Source organism: Hemitrygon akajei, chromosome 9, assembly GCF_048418815.1.
Source record: "Hemitrygon akajei chromosome 9, sHemAka1.3, whole genome shotgun sequence".
Lineage (NCBI taxonomy): Eukaryota > Metazoa > Chordata > Chondrichthyes > Myliobatiformes > Dasyatidae > Hemitrygon > Hemitrygon akajei.
The window spans coordinates 20,161,244-20,177,279 of NC_133132.1; the positions used below are offsets into that span (position 1 = coordinate 20,161,244).

General features: G+C 43.4%; 1 protein-coding gene across 5 annotated transcripts in view; it reads left to right on the forward strand.

The window, feature by feature from the left end:
- specc1la (sperm antigen with calponin homology and coiled-coil domains 1-like a) overlaps window positions 1-16,036 on the forward strand; it is a 257,566-nt gene that overhangs the window by 202,554 nt on the left and 38,976 nt on the right. For all 5 annotated transcript variants that reach the window (XM_073055575.1, XM_073055574.1, XM_073055576.1 and 2 more), the window contains 2 exons: window positions 1,008-1,167; window positions 5,624-5,726. In XM_073055575.1, the coding sequence (XP_072911676.1) occupies window positions 1,008-1,167; window positions 5,624-5,726 (263 nt within the window). The remainder of the gene's footprint in view (window positions 1-1,007; window positions 1,168-5,623; window positions 5,727-16,036) is intronic.

Below are 16,036 nucleotides of genomic sequence, written 5' to 3' on the forward strand. Positions count from 1 at the left end.
GCAGTCCAATATTCTCATCTTTTTTACTCTTTATGTGCTTGGAAAAGCTTTTGGTATCCTCTTTTATATTATTGACTAGCTTACTTTCAGATTTCATCTTTTCTGTCATTTTTATTTTAGTTGCCTTCTGTTGGTTTTTAAAATCTTCCCAATCCTCTAACTCCCCACTGTTTTTGCCCTCTGTTTTGGTTTTATGCTGTCTTTGACTCCTCTTGCCACCCACAGTTGCCTCATCCTCCTTTTAGAGTACATCTTCATCTTTGTGATATTCTGCCTTTCAGGTTGCCCCCAGAAACTCCAGCCGTTGTTGTTCTTCTATCATCCCCGCTGGTGTCCCCTTCCAATCAACTTTGGTCAACTCCTCTCAATTCCTTTTACTCCACTGATACATCTGATGTTAGCTTCTCCTCTTCAAACTGTGGCGTGAATCCTGTCATATTATGATCACTGCCTCCTAAGGCTTCCTTTACTTTAAGCTCTCTAACCAAATCTGGGTCATTACATGACACCCAGAATTGCTGGTCCCCTTGTGGGCTCAACTACAGGTTGCTCTAAAAAGCACCTTGTAGGCATTTTACAAAATCTCTCTCTTGGGATCAAGCACCAACCTAATTTTCCCAATCTATCTACATATTGAAATTCCCCCATGACTATTGCAACATTGCCCTTTTTACATGCCTTTTTTTCTCCTGTTATAATTTGTACTGCACATCCTGGCTACTGTTAGGAGGCCTGTATATAGCTCCAATCAGGGTCTTTTTACACTTGCACTCTCCCACAAGCCTGTTAAGGCAAAGCCACTCTTAACACTGCCCACTTACTTAACTGTCACATCATCAATGCCCGATCTGTTCAAACCCTGCATCTTTTTACTGGCCCTTGCTAATTAACCTTAGTTACTATTAACCCAAGCAATCTCCTGCTCCGCAGACAAGTTCTAACAGGCTCTGATCGTCTTTTAAAACTGGTGCCGTGTCTTTGTCATGTTTTTAACTTTCTTCCTGCAGTGTCTCGAAGAAGCAGTGAGGAGATTAAACGTGATCTGACAGTCACAGATAGCTCCTCACCATCATCATTGATGGGAATGACTACCACCTCACCACAGTTGTCCTTGACATCTTCATCCCCTACAGCTTCAGTAACGCCAACTGCACGTAGCCGCCTCAGGTAAGGGTCATGTGACCAAGTCACTGAACCACCCTTGCATATCTAACACAGTTATAGTCTTTAAGCATTAATGTTTATGCTAAATCTGATAGAGTTATTGAACAGTGTAGTTAAGATAATTTTAACCAAGCTATGTCAGGGGTAGCGGTCATAGAGACGTAGAACAACATAGCACAGAAACAAGCCCAACTAGTCTGAGCCAAACTGTTATTCTGTCTAGACTCATCAACCTGCACCTGGACCACAGCCATCCGTACCTCTCCCATCCCTGTATTTACCCAAACTTAACTGTTGCAATCACATCCGCGTCTTTTACTAGCATTCTTACACCACCCTCGGACTGAAGAAATTCCCCTCAGGTTCCCCTTAAATATTTCACCTTTCACCCTTAACCTTTGACCTCTACTTGAGTGGAAAAAGAACCTCTATGTGATCTCATTCTCCTATATTCCACAGAATAAAGTCCTAACCTTTCCCTATAATGGAGGTCCTCAAGTCCCAGCAATATCCTTGTAAGTGTTCTTTATACTCTTTCAATGTTATTGATATCTTTCCACTCGATGGGTGACCAGAATGGTGATCCTGAGCAACTATTTGCAAGACACTTTAATTCTTCGGCTCCCACTCTCACTCCTCCAGATGCATGTCTAAAATAGCGAACCTAAGCTCAAGGTGTGACGCGTTACCTTCAGTTTCAGACAATCAACCATTTCAGTCTTGTATCTCATTTGAGTCCTGATGAAGGGTCTGGACCCGAAACATCAACTGTACTCTTTTCCATAGATGCTGCCTGGCCTGCTGAGTTCCTCCTGCATTTGTGTTTATTGCTTGGATTTCCAGCATCTACAGATTTTCTTGTGTTCGTTTTTTACACCATACTTTCGCACTCTTCTGCTTCTCTCTCTCAGCTAGCATCACCACACAATTTAAAATCATAGAGCAAAGAGAAAAGCCTTTCAGCCAACGTATTCATGACAGTCATCAAGCTCCCATCGATACTGATCCCTCTTGGTCTGTAGACTTCCAAGCCTTGGTCAATCTTCTCCAGATACATCTTCAGTGAGAGTCTTTGCCTCCACCACTCCATTTCAGATTCCTACCTCTTAACCATTACCTTAAACCTTTGCCCTTTATGGAGAACACAGTATGGTATGGTAGTGGTTAACACAACACTACAATACAAGCGACCCCAGGTTCAATTTCCGCCACTGCTTGTAAGGAGTTTGGACGTTCTCCCCATGACTGTGTGGGTTTCTTCCCACAGTCCAAAGACCTACCAGTTGGTAGGTTAATAGGTCATTGTAAATTGTCCCGTGATTGGGCTCGGATTAAAATGGGGATTACTGGGCGGCAGGGCTCGAAACGCCTATTTCACGCATATCTTAATAAATATATAAATGAACATAGTTCTGTACAGAATTGGAACAGGCACTTCAGCCCACAATGTCACTGCAAGGCATGATACCGATGGTGTCCCACAATCTCAGTTGAGGTTAGGTTTGAGGGACAGGGATTGGGAGAGTTAGAGGTCAGGTCGGAGTCTCGGCACTCTACGATGAAGGACAGCCATGAACTGATCTCAGGTCAGCATGGCCTGTGGATGGAGATCAGCACAGACACACGGGCTAATGGTCCTGCAGGTGTAGGGAAAAGAGATTATGCGGACAGTAGGCATTAGAGCTAGTGACCCCACATCCATGCCGTTGAGTCTAGAGTTCAGGGTTCCAACACAGGCAAGTCCAGAGTTCAAAGCCTAGAATTAGGGGTCCCCATCATCAGCAAGTCCTGGGGTTTACACTAAAGATCGAAGCCCAAAGGTCAAAGACAGAAGTTAGCGAATCTGGATGTTGAGGGTCAATGGCCAAAGCCCTGAGTCTGCTGGAGGCCCATAGGCAACCCGTCCTGGGTTTTGGTTGGGGGGGGGGTGTGAGAGAGAGGGGGGGGCTCGTTATGCCGTTATTGTTGCTTGTGTTGCTCAGCTGAACATTTTGCACACACTTTGGTGGCGACAGATTGTGTGGCACATCCTTAAGTTGTATTGATTGTTCATGCAAGCAATGCAGTTCACTGTATGTTTCAATGTGCACGTGATAAATAAATTAACCTGTATTTAATCCCATCTGCCTGCACCTGGCCTGTATCCTATTTCCTGCTCTTCATGTGCTTGTGGAAATGCCTCATCTCTAGGTATTGCAATTGTACTTCAAAGGTTCATTTATTGACATTTCAAAGGTTCAAAAATTGTTGTTCCTTTTCACGCCTCGTACTGCATCGGGTGGGATTTTTGCTGTTTCCGTAGCATTTTGACAGTGTTTTACAAAGCTGAGTTGCTAGCTCGGCACTCAACCCAGCATGGATGTGGACCATGCAAGGGGTCAGCCGGATTTGAACTCGGGACCATTTACCTCAAAGTCTGCTGCTGATGCCACTACACCACAGGCCGGCTATAACCCTCCAGGCAGCTGACATTCAGTGTGTGTGGAAAAAAATTTCCGCACAATCTCCTTTAAACTTACACTCTCACCTTAAATCTATGCCCTCCAGTATTTGACATTTCCACCCTCTCTATGCCTCTCATAATTTTATATCTAACAGATGATGCTTCTGAGAAAACAATCCAAATTGTCCAACTTCTGCTTAAAGCTAATATCTTTCGATCCAAGTAATGTCCTTGAGAGCTTCTTATGAACCTTCTCCACGTTCATCCTCTAACATGGCAACTGGAACTGCACACCAGATTTGGCCTGGCTGAAGTCTTAGAGAGCTGCAGCATGCCAAATTGTATGACTAATGCCCCAACGGGTGAAGGCCAATATGCTCTATGTCTTCATTACTGCACTGTCTACTTTCCCTTACATCTTTCAAGGCTTACTCTCTATCTGTATGTCACTGATCTTGCCATTTCTTGTACATTTAGACACTTGTGCAGAGTGGGAAAGTTTGCCTTATCTATTCCTCTCATTATTTTGTACACCTCCTTAAGCCTCCTGCACTCCAAGGAAAATAAGCCCAGCCTATCCAGTCTCTCCTCAAAATTAAAATGCTTCAGCCCCAGAAATATCCAAGTGAATCTCTTCTGTTATTGCTTCTTGATTAACTTAATACCTGGGATGTCATCTTTGGGATCCTTTGGCTCATACACCGAGGTTCCTTTGTTGATCGATCTCCTCAGGTTCCTACCATTCAATGTGTTGTTAGTCCTCCCAAAATGCTTCACCTGACACTTGTCAGGATTAAATTTAATCTGCCATTGCCCTGTCACCCTGCAGCTGAAGACAGTTTCCTCACTATCAACAGCGAGCGTCAGCAACTTTTATGTCATCTGCAAGCCTACTGATCAAATCTTTCACATTCACATCAGAATTATTAACGTATTTAATATGCAGTAAAAGTTCACAGGCTTTCATCAGAGAAACAATCCTCCACTATTACCCTCTAGAGAAGATTTAATTGCTGATTATTTCAGCTGTAGAGCCACAAAATCTGAGGTTGAATTTTCCTTTGCTTCATTGATAAGTGTACGTACAATGTGTGACCACCATTAATTAAGTCCAATTGGCATATAGTGAATCAACTATGATTACTCCCTGGGGTGTGTCAATGTTCTCTCTTGAGTAAATGCCCAGTTTTGAAGATCATTCCTCTTCCTAATGGAGATCGGTTTTGCCCACAGGAGGCATCTCCCAGTTCCTGAATAAAAATGACAAGATCGTACAGCGTGTAGCCTCTGTGTTCCTGGGATAAATTATTCACAGTTGACATCTGTCTATTCTCTGGTGACAGCATCCTGGTCCCAGGTTACAATTAGCAGAGCTCCAATACTGGCTGTCTGAGACTGGAGAGATTTTGAACAGCCTTCATTTGTGACTGCATGGGAACTGTAATGTACGTTTTGCAAGATGTACTTACCACGACTTTCAGCTTGCAGCAGTTATCACGAGCTGACTGGAGGATGCAAGCAACCAAGTGCTGCTGCCATCTTGTTCTTGGTCCTCACTGGTCTCCGTTTCTGCTGTAAAAGTGAACAGAGGTGAAACTTTGGTCTCATTGTAAGTCAGCGGTTCTGATATGTTATCCGAGTTACAGTGTTCATAACAGAGTTTGTTTGTAGTTTGTTGGTTAAAGTAAATACTCTTCTTAAATCCAGTCAGAGTTGATATACTTCCCAGCTTTTAAACTGGCAACTATTGATATACACAAAATGCTGATGGAATTCAGCATGTCAGACAGCATCCATGGAAATGAAAAATAAATAGTCGATGTTTTGGGCCACGACCCTTCTTCAGGATGATTTCTTGGCCCAGAATGTTAACTTGTTTGTTCATTTCCAGGGATGATGCTACCTGTGCTGCTGAGTTCATCCAGTATTTTGCGTATATTGGTTTGGAATTCGAGCACCTGCAGAATTTCTAAAATGTAACTATTGATCTGCAACTATTGATATGTTTTATACAAGGGAGGAGAGAAAAGATCCGTTGTCAGCACTGGCTCGTGAATATGGCGGCTCCAAGAGGAATGCACTTCTGAAGTGGTGTCAGAAGAAGACGGAAGGTTATCAGGTAAGTGAGGAAGCACCATGATTGCACAGTAAGAGGGAGGTTTTTGTACGTGCCGATTCTAATTGGTGAACACTGATTATCTCAAAACCCTAAACAAAGTGATATTACTGAATAGCATTTCCTGCTGAAGGGTTTCGGCTTGCTATGTCAACTGTACTTTTTTCCATAGATGCTGCCTGGCCTGCTGAGTTCTGCCAACATTTTTTGTGTGTTGTTTGGATTTCCAGCACCTGCAAATCTTCTCTTGTTGGTGATTTTATTAGTTAATCATATTAGTATTAGTTATCTTTGAAAGAGCTAATTGAACAATACCCACTCATGGAGTAGTTAGTGCTCAACAGGAAAGATGGATAAAGCAGTGGCTGATTGGCAGGAGGCAAAGGGTGAGAATAAGGGGAGCCTTATCTCGTTGACTTCCGGTGACTAGTGGTTTTGCATAGTGGTCTGTAGTGGGACCAATTCTTTTTACGTTACATGTCAATGACTTGGATGACAGAATTGAAGACTTTGTTGTTGCGTACAATACGAAGACAGGTGGAGGGGCAGGTAGCTTTGAGGAAGGAGAGAGGCTGCAGAAGGAATTAGACAGATGAGGAGAATGGGCAAAGAAGTGACAGATGAAATAGTGCCAGGAAATGTATTGTCGTGCACCTTTGATCTCCTAAGTGGGGAGAAAATTCAAAAACTGAGGCGCAGAAGGACTTGGAAGTCCTTGTACAGGACTCCCTAAAGGATAAATTGCCGGTGGAGCCTGTGGTGAGGAAGGCAAATACAATGTTAGCATTCATTTCAAGAGGACTAGAATATAAAAGCAAGGATGTAATATTGAGGCTTTATAAAGCACTGGTGAGGCCTCTTGGAGTATTGTGAACACCTTCCACCTTAAATATAGGTATGGACTTGGCCGTACCACCGTCTGTGGCAGAACATTCCACAGATTCACTACTCTCTGGCTTAAAAAAAACTTCTCCTTACCTCTGTTCTAAAAGGTTGCCCCTCAGTTTTGAGATAGTGCCCTTTAGTTCTGGATACCCCCACCTAAAGAAACATCCTCTCCACATCCACCTTATCTAGTCCTTTCAACATTTGGTAGGTTTCTATGAGATCCCCTCACATTCTTCTAAATTCTAGTGAGCACAGGCCCAAAGCTGCCAAATGCTCCCCATATGTTAACCCCTTCATTCCCAGAATCATCCTCACGAACCTCCTCTAGACTCTCTCCAATGATAACACATCCTTTCTGAGATATGGGGCCCAAAACTGTTGACAATACTCCAAGTGTGGCCTGACTGGTGTCTTATAAAGCCTCAGCATTATCTCCTTGCTTTTATATTCTATTCCCCTTGAAATAAATGCCAGTGTTAGAACACAGAGCATATAAATCTACAGCATATTACAGGCTCTTTGGCCCACAATTTTGTACTGAATATGTAACCCACTTAGAAACTGCCTAGAATTTTCCAACCACATACCCTCTATTTTACAAAGCTCCATGTGCCTATCCAGGAGTCTCTTAAAAGACCCTATCGTATCCGCCTCCACCACCTTCACTGGCAGTGCATTCCACACACACACCACTCTCTGTGTGAAAAACTTACCTCTGACCACCCCCTTGTAATTACTTCCAAGCACCTTAAAACTATGCCTACTCACATTAGCATTTCAACCCTAGGAAAAAGCCTCTGGCTATCCACCCAATTAATGCCTCGCATCATCTTATACACCTCTGTCAGGTCACCTCTCATCCTCTTTTTGCTCCAAGGAGAAAAGGCCAAGTTCATTCAACCTATTCTCCTAAGGCATGCTCTCCAATCCAGGCCATAAGACCATGAGATATAGGAGCAGAAGTAGTCTGTCCTGCCATTCCATCAAAGGATGATCCAATTCTTCCAGTCATCCCCACTCCCCTGCCTTCTCCCCATACACTTTGATGCCCTGGTTAATTAAGAACCTATCTTTCTCTGCCTTAAATACACCCAATGACTTGGCTTCCACAGCCACTTGCAGCAACAAATTCCACAGGTTTACCACCCTCTGATTAAAGTAATTTCTCCGTATCTCTGTTCAAAATGGACGTTCTTCAATCCTAAAGTTGTGCCCTCTTGTCCCAGACTCCCCTATCATGTGAAATAACTTTGCCATATCTAATCTGTTCAGGTCTTTTAACATTCAAAATGTTTCTGTGAGATCCCCCTCAATCTCCTAAACTACAGGGAATACAGCCCAAGAGCTGCCAGACGTTCCTCATATGGTAACCCTTTCATTACTGGAATCATTCTCATGAATCTTCTCTGAACCCTTTCCAATGTCAGTACATCCTTTCTAAAATGCGGAGCCCAAAACAGCACACAATACTCCAAGTGTGGTCTCACAAGTGCCTTATAGAGCCTCAACATCACATCCCTTCTCTTTATATTCTATACCTCTAGAAATGAATGCCAACATTGCATTCACCTTCTTCACCACCGACTCCACCTGGCAGTTAACCTTTAGGGTATCCTGCACAAGGAATCCCAAGTCCCTTTGCATCTCTGCATTTTGAATTCTCTCCCCATCTAAATAGTAGTCTGCCCATTTATTTCTTCCACCAAAGTAGATGACCATACACTTTCCAACATTGTATTTCATTTGCCATTTCTTTGCCCATTCCCCTAAGCTATCTAAGTCTCTCTGCAGGCTCTCTGTTTCCTCAATACTAGTCGTTCCTCCACCTATCTTTGTATTATTGTCAAATTTAGCCACAAATCCGTTAATCCCATAGTGCAAATTATTGACATACATCGTAAAAAGCAGCAGTCCCAACATCAATCCTGGTGGAATGCCACTAGTAACTGGCAACCAGCCAGAATAGGATCCCTTTATTCCCACTCTCTGTTTTCAGCCGATCAGCCAACGCTCCACCCGTGCTAGTAACTTCCCTGTAATTCCATGGGCTGTTATCTTGCGAGGCAGCCTCATGTACAGCACCTTGTCAAAGGCCTTCTGAAAATCCAAGTACACCATGTCTACTGCATCTCCTTTGTCTACCCTGCTTGTAATTTCCTCAAAGAATTGTTGTAGGTTAGTCAGGCGGGAAACCATGCTGGCTTTGGCTTATCTTGTCATCAGGTACTTGCGATCAGTTCTAACAATTTCCCAACCACTGATGTCAGACCAACAGGTCTATACTATTCTTTCTGCTGCCTCCCACCCTTCTTAAATAACAGAGTAGCATTTGTAATTTTCTAGTCATCCGGTACAATGCCAGAATCTATCCTTCAGAACCCGAGGGTGCGTTCCATCAGGTCCAAGACCACCCTCAGACCATTAAGCTTCCTGAGCAACTTCTCAGTCGTAATTTTAATTGCACATACTTCACTTCCCTGACACTCTTGAATGTCTGGTATACTGCAGATGTCTTCCACTGTGAAGACTGATGCAAAATATGCAATAAGTTCCTCTGCCATTTCTGTTTCTCATTACAATATCCCCAGCATCATTTTCTATTGGTCCTATATCTACCCTCAAATCTCTTTTACCTCTTAAAAAAAAGCTTTTATTACCTTCTTTGATATTAGTTGCCAGTTTCCTTTCGTAATTCATCTTTTCCTTCCTGATGATCTTCTTAGTTTTCTTCTGCAAGTTTTTAAAAGCTTCCCAATCCTCTATCTTCCCACTAGCTCTGGCTTCCTTGTATGCCCTCTCTTTTGCTTTTACTTTGGTTCTGACTTCACATATCAGCCACGGTAGTGTCCTTCTTCCAATTTCTTCTTATTTGAAATACATCCGTCTTGCACTTCCCTCATTTTTCGCAGAAGCTCCAGCTATTGCTGCTCTGCTGTCCTTCCTGCTAGTGTCCCTTTTCAGACGACTTCTGCCAGTTCCCCTCTCATGCCATTGTAATTTCCTTTATTCCACTGAAATACCGACAAACTGGAATTAAGTTTCTCCTTCTCAAATTTCAAAGTGAACTCAATCATATTGTGATCATTGTTCACTCAGGATTCCTTAACCTTAGGCTCTCTTATCACCTCTGGATCATTGCACAACACCCAATCCAGCACAGCCGATCTCCTGGTGGGCTCAATTACAAGCTGCTCTAAAAAGCCATCCCTTGGACATTCTACAAATTCTCTTCCAATCCTATGTCATCTCTTTCTAATGATTTTATATTATTTCTTTTACACAGGGTCACACCAACTCCTCTGCCTACTAACCTACCTTTCTAATACACCGTGTATCCTTGGACGTTCAGCTCCCAATGGCAGCTATCCCTTATCCAAGTTTCAGAGATGGCCACAATGTCATACTTGTCAGTCTGTAGCTGAATTTCATGATTGTCCATTTTATTTCTTATGCTGCAACATCCTCATAAATCTCCTCTGCACTCTCTCTATAGTATCCACATCCTTCCTATAGTGAGGTGACCAGAACTGAGCACAGTACTCCAAGTGGGGTCTAACTGAGGTCTTCTGTAGCTGTAACTTTACCTCATGGCTCTTGAACTTAATCCCATGGTTGATGAAGGCCAATACACCATACACCTTCTTAATAACACTGTCACCTGTGCAGCAGCTTTGAGTGTCCTATGGACAGGGACCCCAAGATATCACTGATCCTCTACACTGCCAAGAGTCTTACCATTAGTATTATATTCTGTCTTCAAACTTGACCTTCTGAAATGAACCACTTCACCCTTACCTGGGTTGAACTCCATCTGCCACTTCTAAGCCCAGTTCTGCATCCTATCGATGTCACCTCTGACAACTATTCACAACACCCCCAACCTTTGCTGTCATCAGCAAACATACTAATCCATCCTTTCTACTTCCTCATCCAGGTCATTTATAAAAATCACAAAAAGGAGGGGTCCCAGAACAGATCCCTGTGGAACATAACTGGCCACTGTCCCCCATGCAGAATACAAACCATCTACAACCACCCTTTGCCTTCTGTGGACAAGCCAATACTGGATCCACAAAGCAATGTCTCCTTGGATCCCATGCCTCTGCACTTTCTGAATGAGCCTCACATGGGGAACCTTATCAAATTCCTTACTGAAACCCATATACACTACAGCCACTGCTCTACCTTCATCAATGTGTTTTGTTACATCCTCAAAGAATTCAGTCAGGTTTGTGAGGCGTGACCTGCCCTTAATGAAGCCATGCTGACTATCCCTAATCAGATCATGTCTCTCCAAATGCTCATAAAACCTGCCTCTCAGGGTCTTCTCCAACAACTCACTGGTCTATAATTTCCTGGGTTATCTCTACTCCCTAGAACAAGGGAACGACATCTGCAACCTTCCAGTCTTCAGGTACTTCTTCCATCCCTGTTGATGATGCAAAGATTATCGCCAGAGGCTCAGCAATCTCCTTCCTCGATTCCCACAGTAGCCTGGGTTGTATCTCATCTGGTCCCAACGACTTATCTAACTTACTAACTTTCAGAAGTTCCAGCATATCCTCTTTCTTAATGTCTATACACTCAAGCATTTCAGTCTGCTGTAAGTCATCCCCACAATTGCCAAAGTCCTTTTCCCTGGTGAATACTGAAGCGAAGTATTCATTAAGTACTTCCGCTATCCCCTCCAGCTCCATGCACGTGTTTCCACTCTCGCTCCTGATCAGTCCTATTCTCATAAGGCTCATCCTCTTGCCCTTCACGTACTTGTAGAATGCCTTGGGGTTTTCCTTAATCCTGCTCACCAAGGCCTCCTCGTGGCTCTTTCTAGCTCTCCTTCAGCCCACAAAGTTGTGCCGAACATGTCCCTACCTTAGAAATTACTAAGCTTACCTATATCCCTCTATTTTCCTAAGCTCCAAGTACCTATCTAAAAGTCTCTTAAAAGACCCTATCATATCTGCCTCCACCACTGTTGCCGGCAGCCCATTCCACACACTCACCACTCTCTGAGTAAAAAACTTAACCCCTGACATCTCCTCTGCACCTACTCCCCAGCACCTTAAACCTGTGTCCTCTTGTGGCAACATTTCAGCCCTGGGAAAAAGCCTCTGACTATCCACATGATCAGTGCCTCTCATCATCTTGTACATCTCTATCAGGTCACCTCTCATCCTCCTTCGCTCCAAGGGGAAAAGGCCGAGTTCACTCACCCTATTCTCATAAGGCATGCTCCCCAATCCAGGCAACATCCTTGTCAATCTCCTCTGCACCCTTTCTATGGCTTCCACATCCTTCCTGTAGTGAGGCGACCAGAACTGATGATACACACTGTACACACTGAAATTTAAAAGAATGGGTGGGGATCTCATTGAAAACTACCAAATGTTGAAAAGGACTAGATAGGGTGGATGTGGAGAAGATGTTTCCTGAGGTGGGGGTATCCAAAACTGAGGGGCAACCTTTTAGAACAGAGGTAGGGAGGAATGTTTTTTTCAGCCAGAGAGTAGTAAATCTATGGAATGCTCTGCCACAGATTGCGGGGGCGGCCAAGTCCATGCACATATTTAAGGTGGAAGTTGATAGTTTCCTGATCAGTCAGGGCGTCAAAGGATATGGCAAGAAAGCGGGTGAATGGGATCTGGGATCAGCCATGATGGAATGGCACAGCAGACTCGATGGGCTGAATGGCCTAATTCTGCTCCTGTGTCTTATGGTCTTATGTTTAGTGGTGGGATCATGGTCCAGAGGGAGGTAGGTGTGTTGGCAGGATGCTTCAGTTAGCCGAGCCCCAGCAGCACCACCTTTGTCAGCAGGTTTGATGAGAGGTTGGTGAAGTTGGTCATTCATGAAGCTGCAGTTTCAGGGGATGTTTGGTTATGGTGATGATACGAGGTGGAGGGGTGGCGTAGGACAGTGACAGGGAGCAATCTTGGGAAGCTTCATTTTGGAGATGTGCTAATGAAGGAAGTAATGCTCAAGGTGTTGGCCAGAATTTGGAGGGCTCTGTCTTGTCTGGTGTTGTGTTTTGTGGATATCGTTCAAGCTAGTCATTCAAACAGGCACTGTATCTCACTCCTGATTGCAGTAGTTATGGCAAAGGAAAACAGGACTTCACCAGTTTTATGTGGTTCAGCCTGATCTGATTCCTTCAGGAACCACCTAAACATTAGTGAAGTCATGGACGTAGCTTTGCACTGACTGTTTTGCACAATAAGAAAAGGGTCCTAATCACAAAATCAGATATTAAGACCAGCCAAATAATTTGAATTTAATTTGTTTAGGGTTGCTTTGTATACCCTGTGGCTAGGTTGTGCTCCAAGTGATTTATGCAGTTGTTTACATCAGAATGTAAACTGATCTTGCAGCACTATGCAAAAATCCTCAGCACATGTAAAAAAAAATTGTAAAGCAAAAGATGCTTTCAAAAATAATGAAAAGTTCATTAATATCAAAAAATTACTATAAAGAGCAGTTAACAGTAAAAAAAACTAAATCAATCTTTGGTGTGACTACCCTTTGCTTTTAAAACTGCATCAGTTCTCTTTGCTACACTGTCATTCAGTTTTTATAAGAAAATTGGCTGGTAGATTGTTCCAACCGTCTTGGAAAACTTGTCACAGTTCTTCTGCAGACTTTGGCTCTCTGGCTTGCTCCTTTCTCTCCAGGTAATCCCGTACTGACTCCTTGATGACTGGGATTACATGGAGATCAGGGCTCCTTGGAGGCCATACCATCTGAAACCATAAGGAAATCTATGGTGCCTAAGGCGTTTGCTCAGTACTGTACGTGTATTCAGTCTAATCACTCTTTACATTGGTGCAGGTATAGACATGTGCTTTTCTTAGTGGTAATCTCAGCACAACTCTTCCCGTCCCCCTCAGCCTGCCCCACCCTCCTCAACCTCAACTCTATCTGCCAACAATATTTTCAGATACAAAAGGCCATGCTTCTCATCCCTTTGTCTCCTAAAACTTCTGCTGTTGGGCATATAAAACCATCTGAGGAAAATTCCAAAAATACATCAACTAAACGACTCATTGGATTAAGAATCAGAATCAGGTTTAATATCACCGTCATATGGATGAAAGAAAAATGGAGTGTTATGGGGTAGTGTGGGTTTAGTACTTTTTTTTAAAGGATTATATGGGTCAGCACAACATGGAGGGCTGAAGGGCCTGTACTGTGCTGTAGTGTTCTATGGTTCTATATGTTGTGAAATTTGTTAAACTTTGCGGCAGCAGTACAACATGGTAATATAGAGGAAAAAGCTGTGAACTACAGTATTATACTCATATATACCGCAAGTAATATACACATATATTAAATAGTTAAATTAATTAAGTAGTGCAAAAATAATTTTTTTTAAAGTAGTGAAGTAGTGTTCATGGATTCAATGTCTATTCGGAAAACGGATGGCAGAGAAAAACAAGCTGTTCCTGAATCACTGGGTGTGTGCCTTCAGGCTTCTGTACCTCCTTCCGGATGGTAACAATGAGAAACGGGCATGTCCTGGGTAGTGGGGCACCTTTTTGAGGCACCGGTCCTTGAGGATGTCTTGGATACTACAGAGGCTAGTACCCAAGATGGAACTGGACTGATTTAACAACTCTGCAGTTTACTTTGATCCGTGCAGCAGTCCCTCCACGAGATGGTGATGCAGCCAATTAGAATGTGCTCCACAATACATCTGTAGAAATTTGCAAGTGTCATACCAATCTCCTCAAACTCCTAATGAAATATAGCCGCTGTCTTGCCTTCTTTATAGCTGCACTGATATGTTGGGACCAGGTTAAGTCCTTGGAGATAATACTATCCCAGAACTTGAAAGTGCTCACTCTCTTCACTTCTGATCCCTCTATGAGGACTGGTATGTGTTCCCTCGTCTTCCCCTTCCTGAAGTCCACAATCAGTTCTTTGCTCTTCCTGATATTGAATGCAAGGTTGTTGCTGCAACACCACTCAACCAGCTGATCAACCTCGCTCCTGTACATCCTCTTGTCACCATCTGAGGTTCAGCCAACAATGGCTGTATCATCAGCAAACTTATAGATGGCATTTGAGCTTCGTCTCGCCATGCAGTTGTGATGTAGAGAGAGTAGAGCCCTGAGGTGTGCCATTGTTGATGTTTAGTGAGATAGAGGCGTTATTTCCGATCTGCACAGATTGTGGTCCTCCGGTTAGGAAGTCAGGGATCCAGTTACAGAGGCCCAGATTCTGTAGTTTTTTGATCAGGACTGTAGGAATGATGGTGTCAATGAACAGCATCCTGACAGGATATGACAATTGTGTTACAATTACTTGCCTGCAACTTCACCTGGTGTTTGTCAGTTACATTTAGAGTTGAAAGTAAATTTATTACCGAAGTGCATATATATTTGTCACTATACGCAACCCTAAGATTTATATTCTTGCAAGCATTCTCAGTAATTCCATAATGCAATAATAATCATAATAGAATCAATGAAAGGCCACAGGAACTTGGGTGTTCAGCCAGTGTACGAAAGACAGCAAACTGCAAGCACAGAAAGAGATAAATAAGCAATAAATATTGAGAACATGAAATGAAGAGTCTTTGAAAGTGAGTCCATAGGTTGTAGGAACATTTCAATGATGGGGTAAATAAAGTTGAATGGATTTATCCCCTTTGGTTCAGAACCTGATGGCTGAGGGATAATTACTTGTCCTGAGCCTGGTGGGGTGAGTCCTGAGGCTCCCGATGGCAGCAGCAAGAAGAGAGCATGGCCTGGGTGCTGGGGGTCACCTGATGGATGCTGCTTTCCCTGCAACAACACTTTGTGTAAATTTGCTCAATGGTGGGGAGGGCTTTATCCGTGAAGTCGGGCCATATCCACTACTTTTTGAAGGATATTCCATTCAAAGGCATTGGTGTTTCCATACAAGTCTGTGACACAGCCAGTAAATATACTCTCCACTACACATCTACAGAAGTTTGTCGGAGATTTAGATGTCATGCCAAATCTTTGCAAGTTCCTAAGGAAGTCGAGGAGCTGCCATGCTTTCTTGATAATTGTAGTTGCATGCTGAGCCCAGGACGGTGCCTCTGAAATAATAACACTGAGGAGTTTGGTGTTGATTGGAGCATTGCACAGATGCAACAGAAACGTTCCTGCGCAAGTCCGGTGCAGAGCTTTAAAAAGCCAATTTCCATAAAAGAGAGCTACTGTCCAGCGGTTCAGATTTTCTCTTGTTCTGTTCTGGGTGTCAGATGTGGATTTCCAGGAGACTTCCAGCCTCCCTGATGGCCACATCTGTACCAGGTGCATCAAGATGCAGCTGCTTAGAGAGCGTGTTAAGGAACTGGTGCTGCAGCTCGATGACCTTCGGCTTGTTAGGGACAGTGAAGCAGTGATAGACAGGAGTTACAGGGAGGTCATCACTCCCAAGGCTACAGGAGACGGATA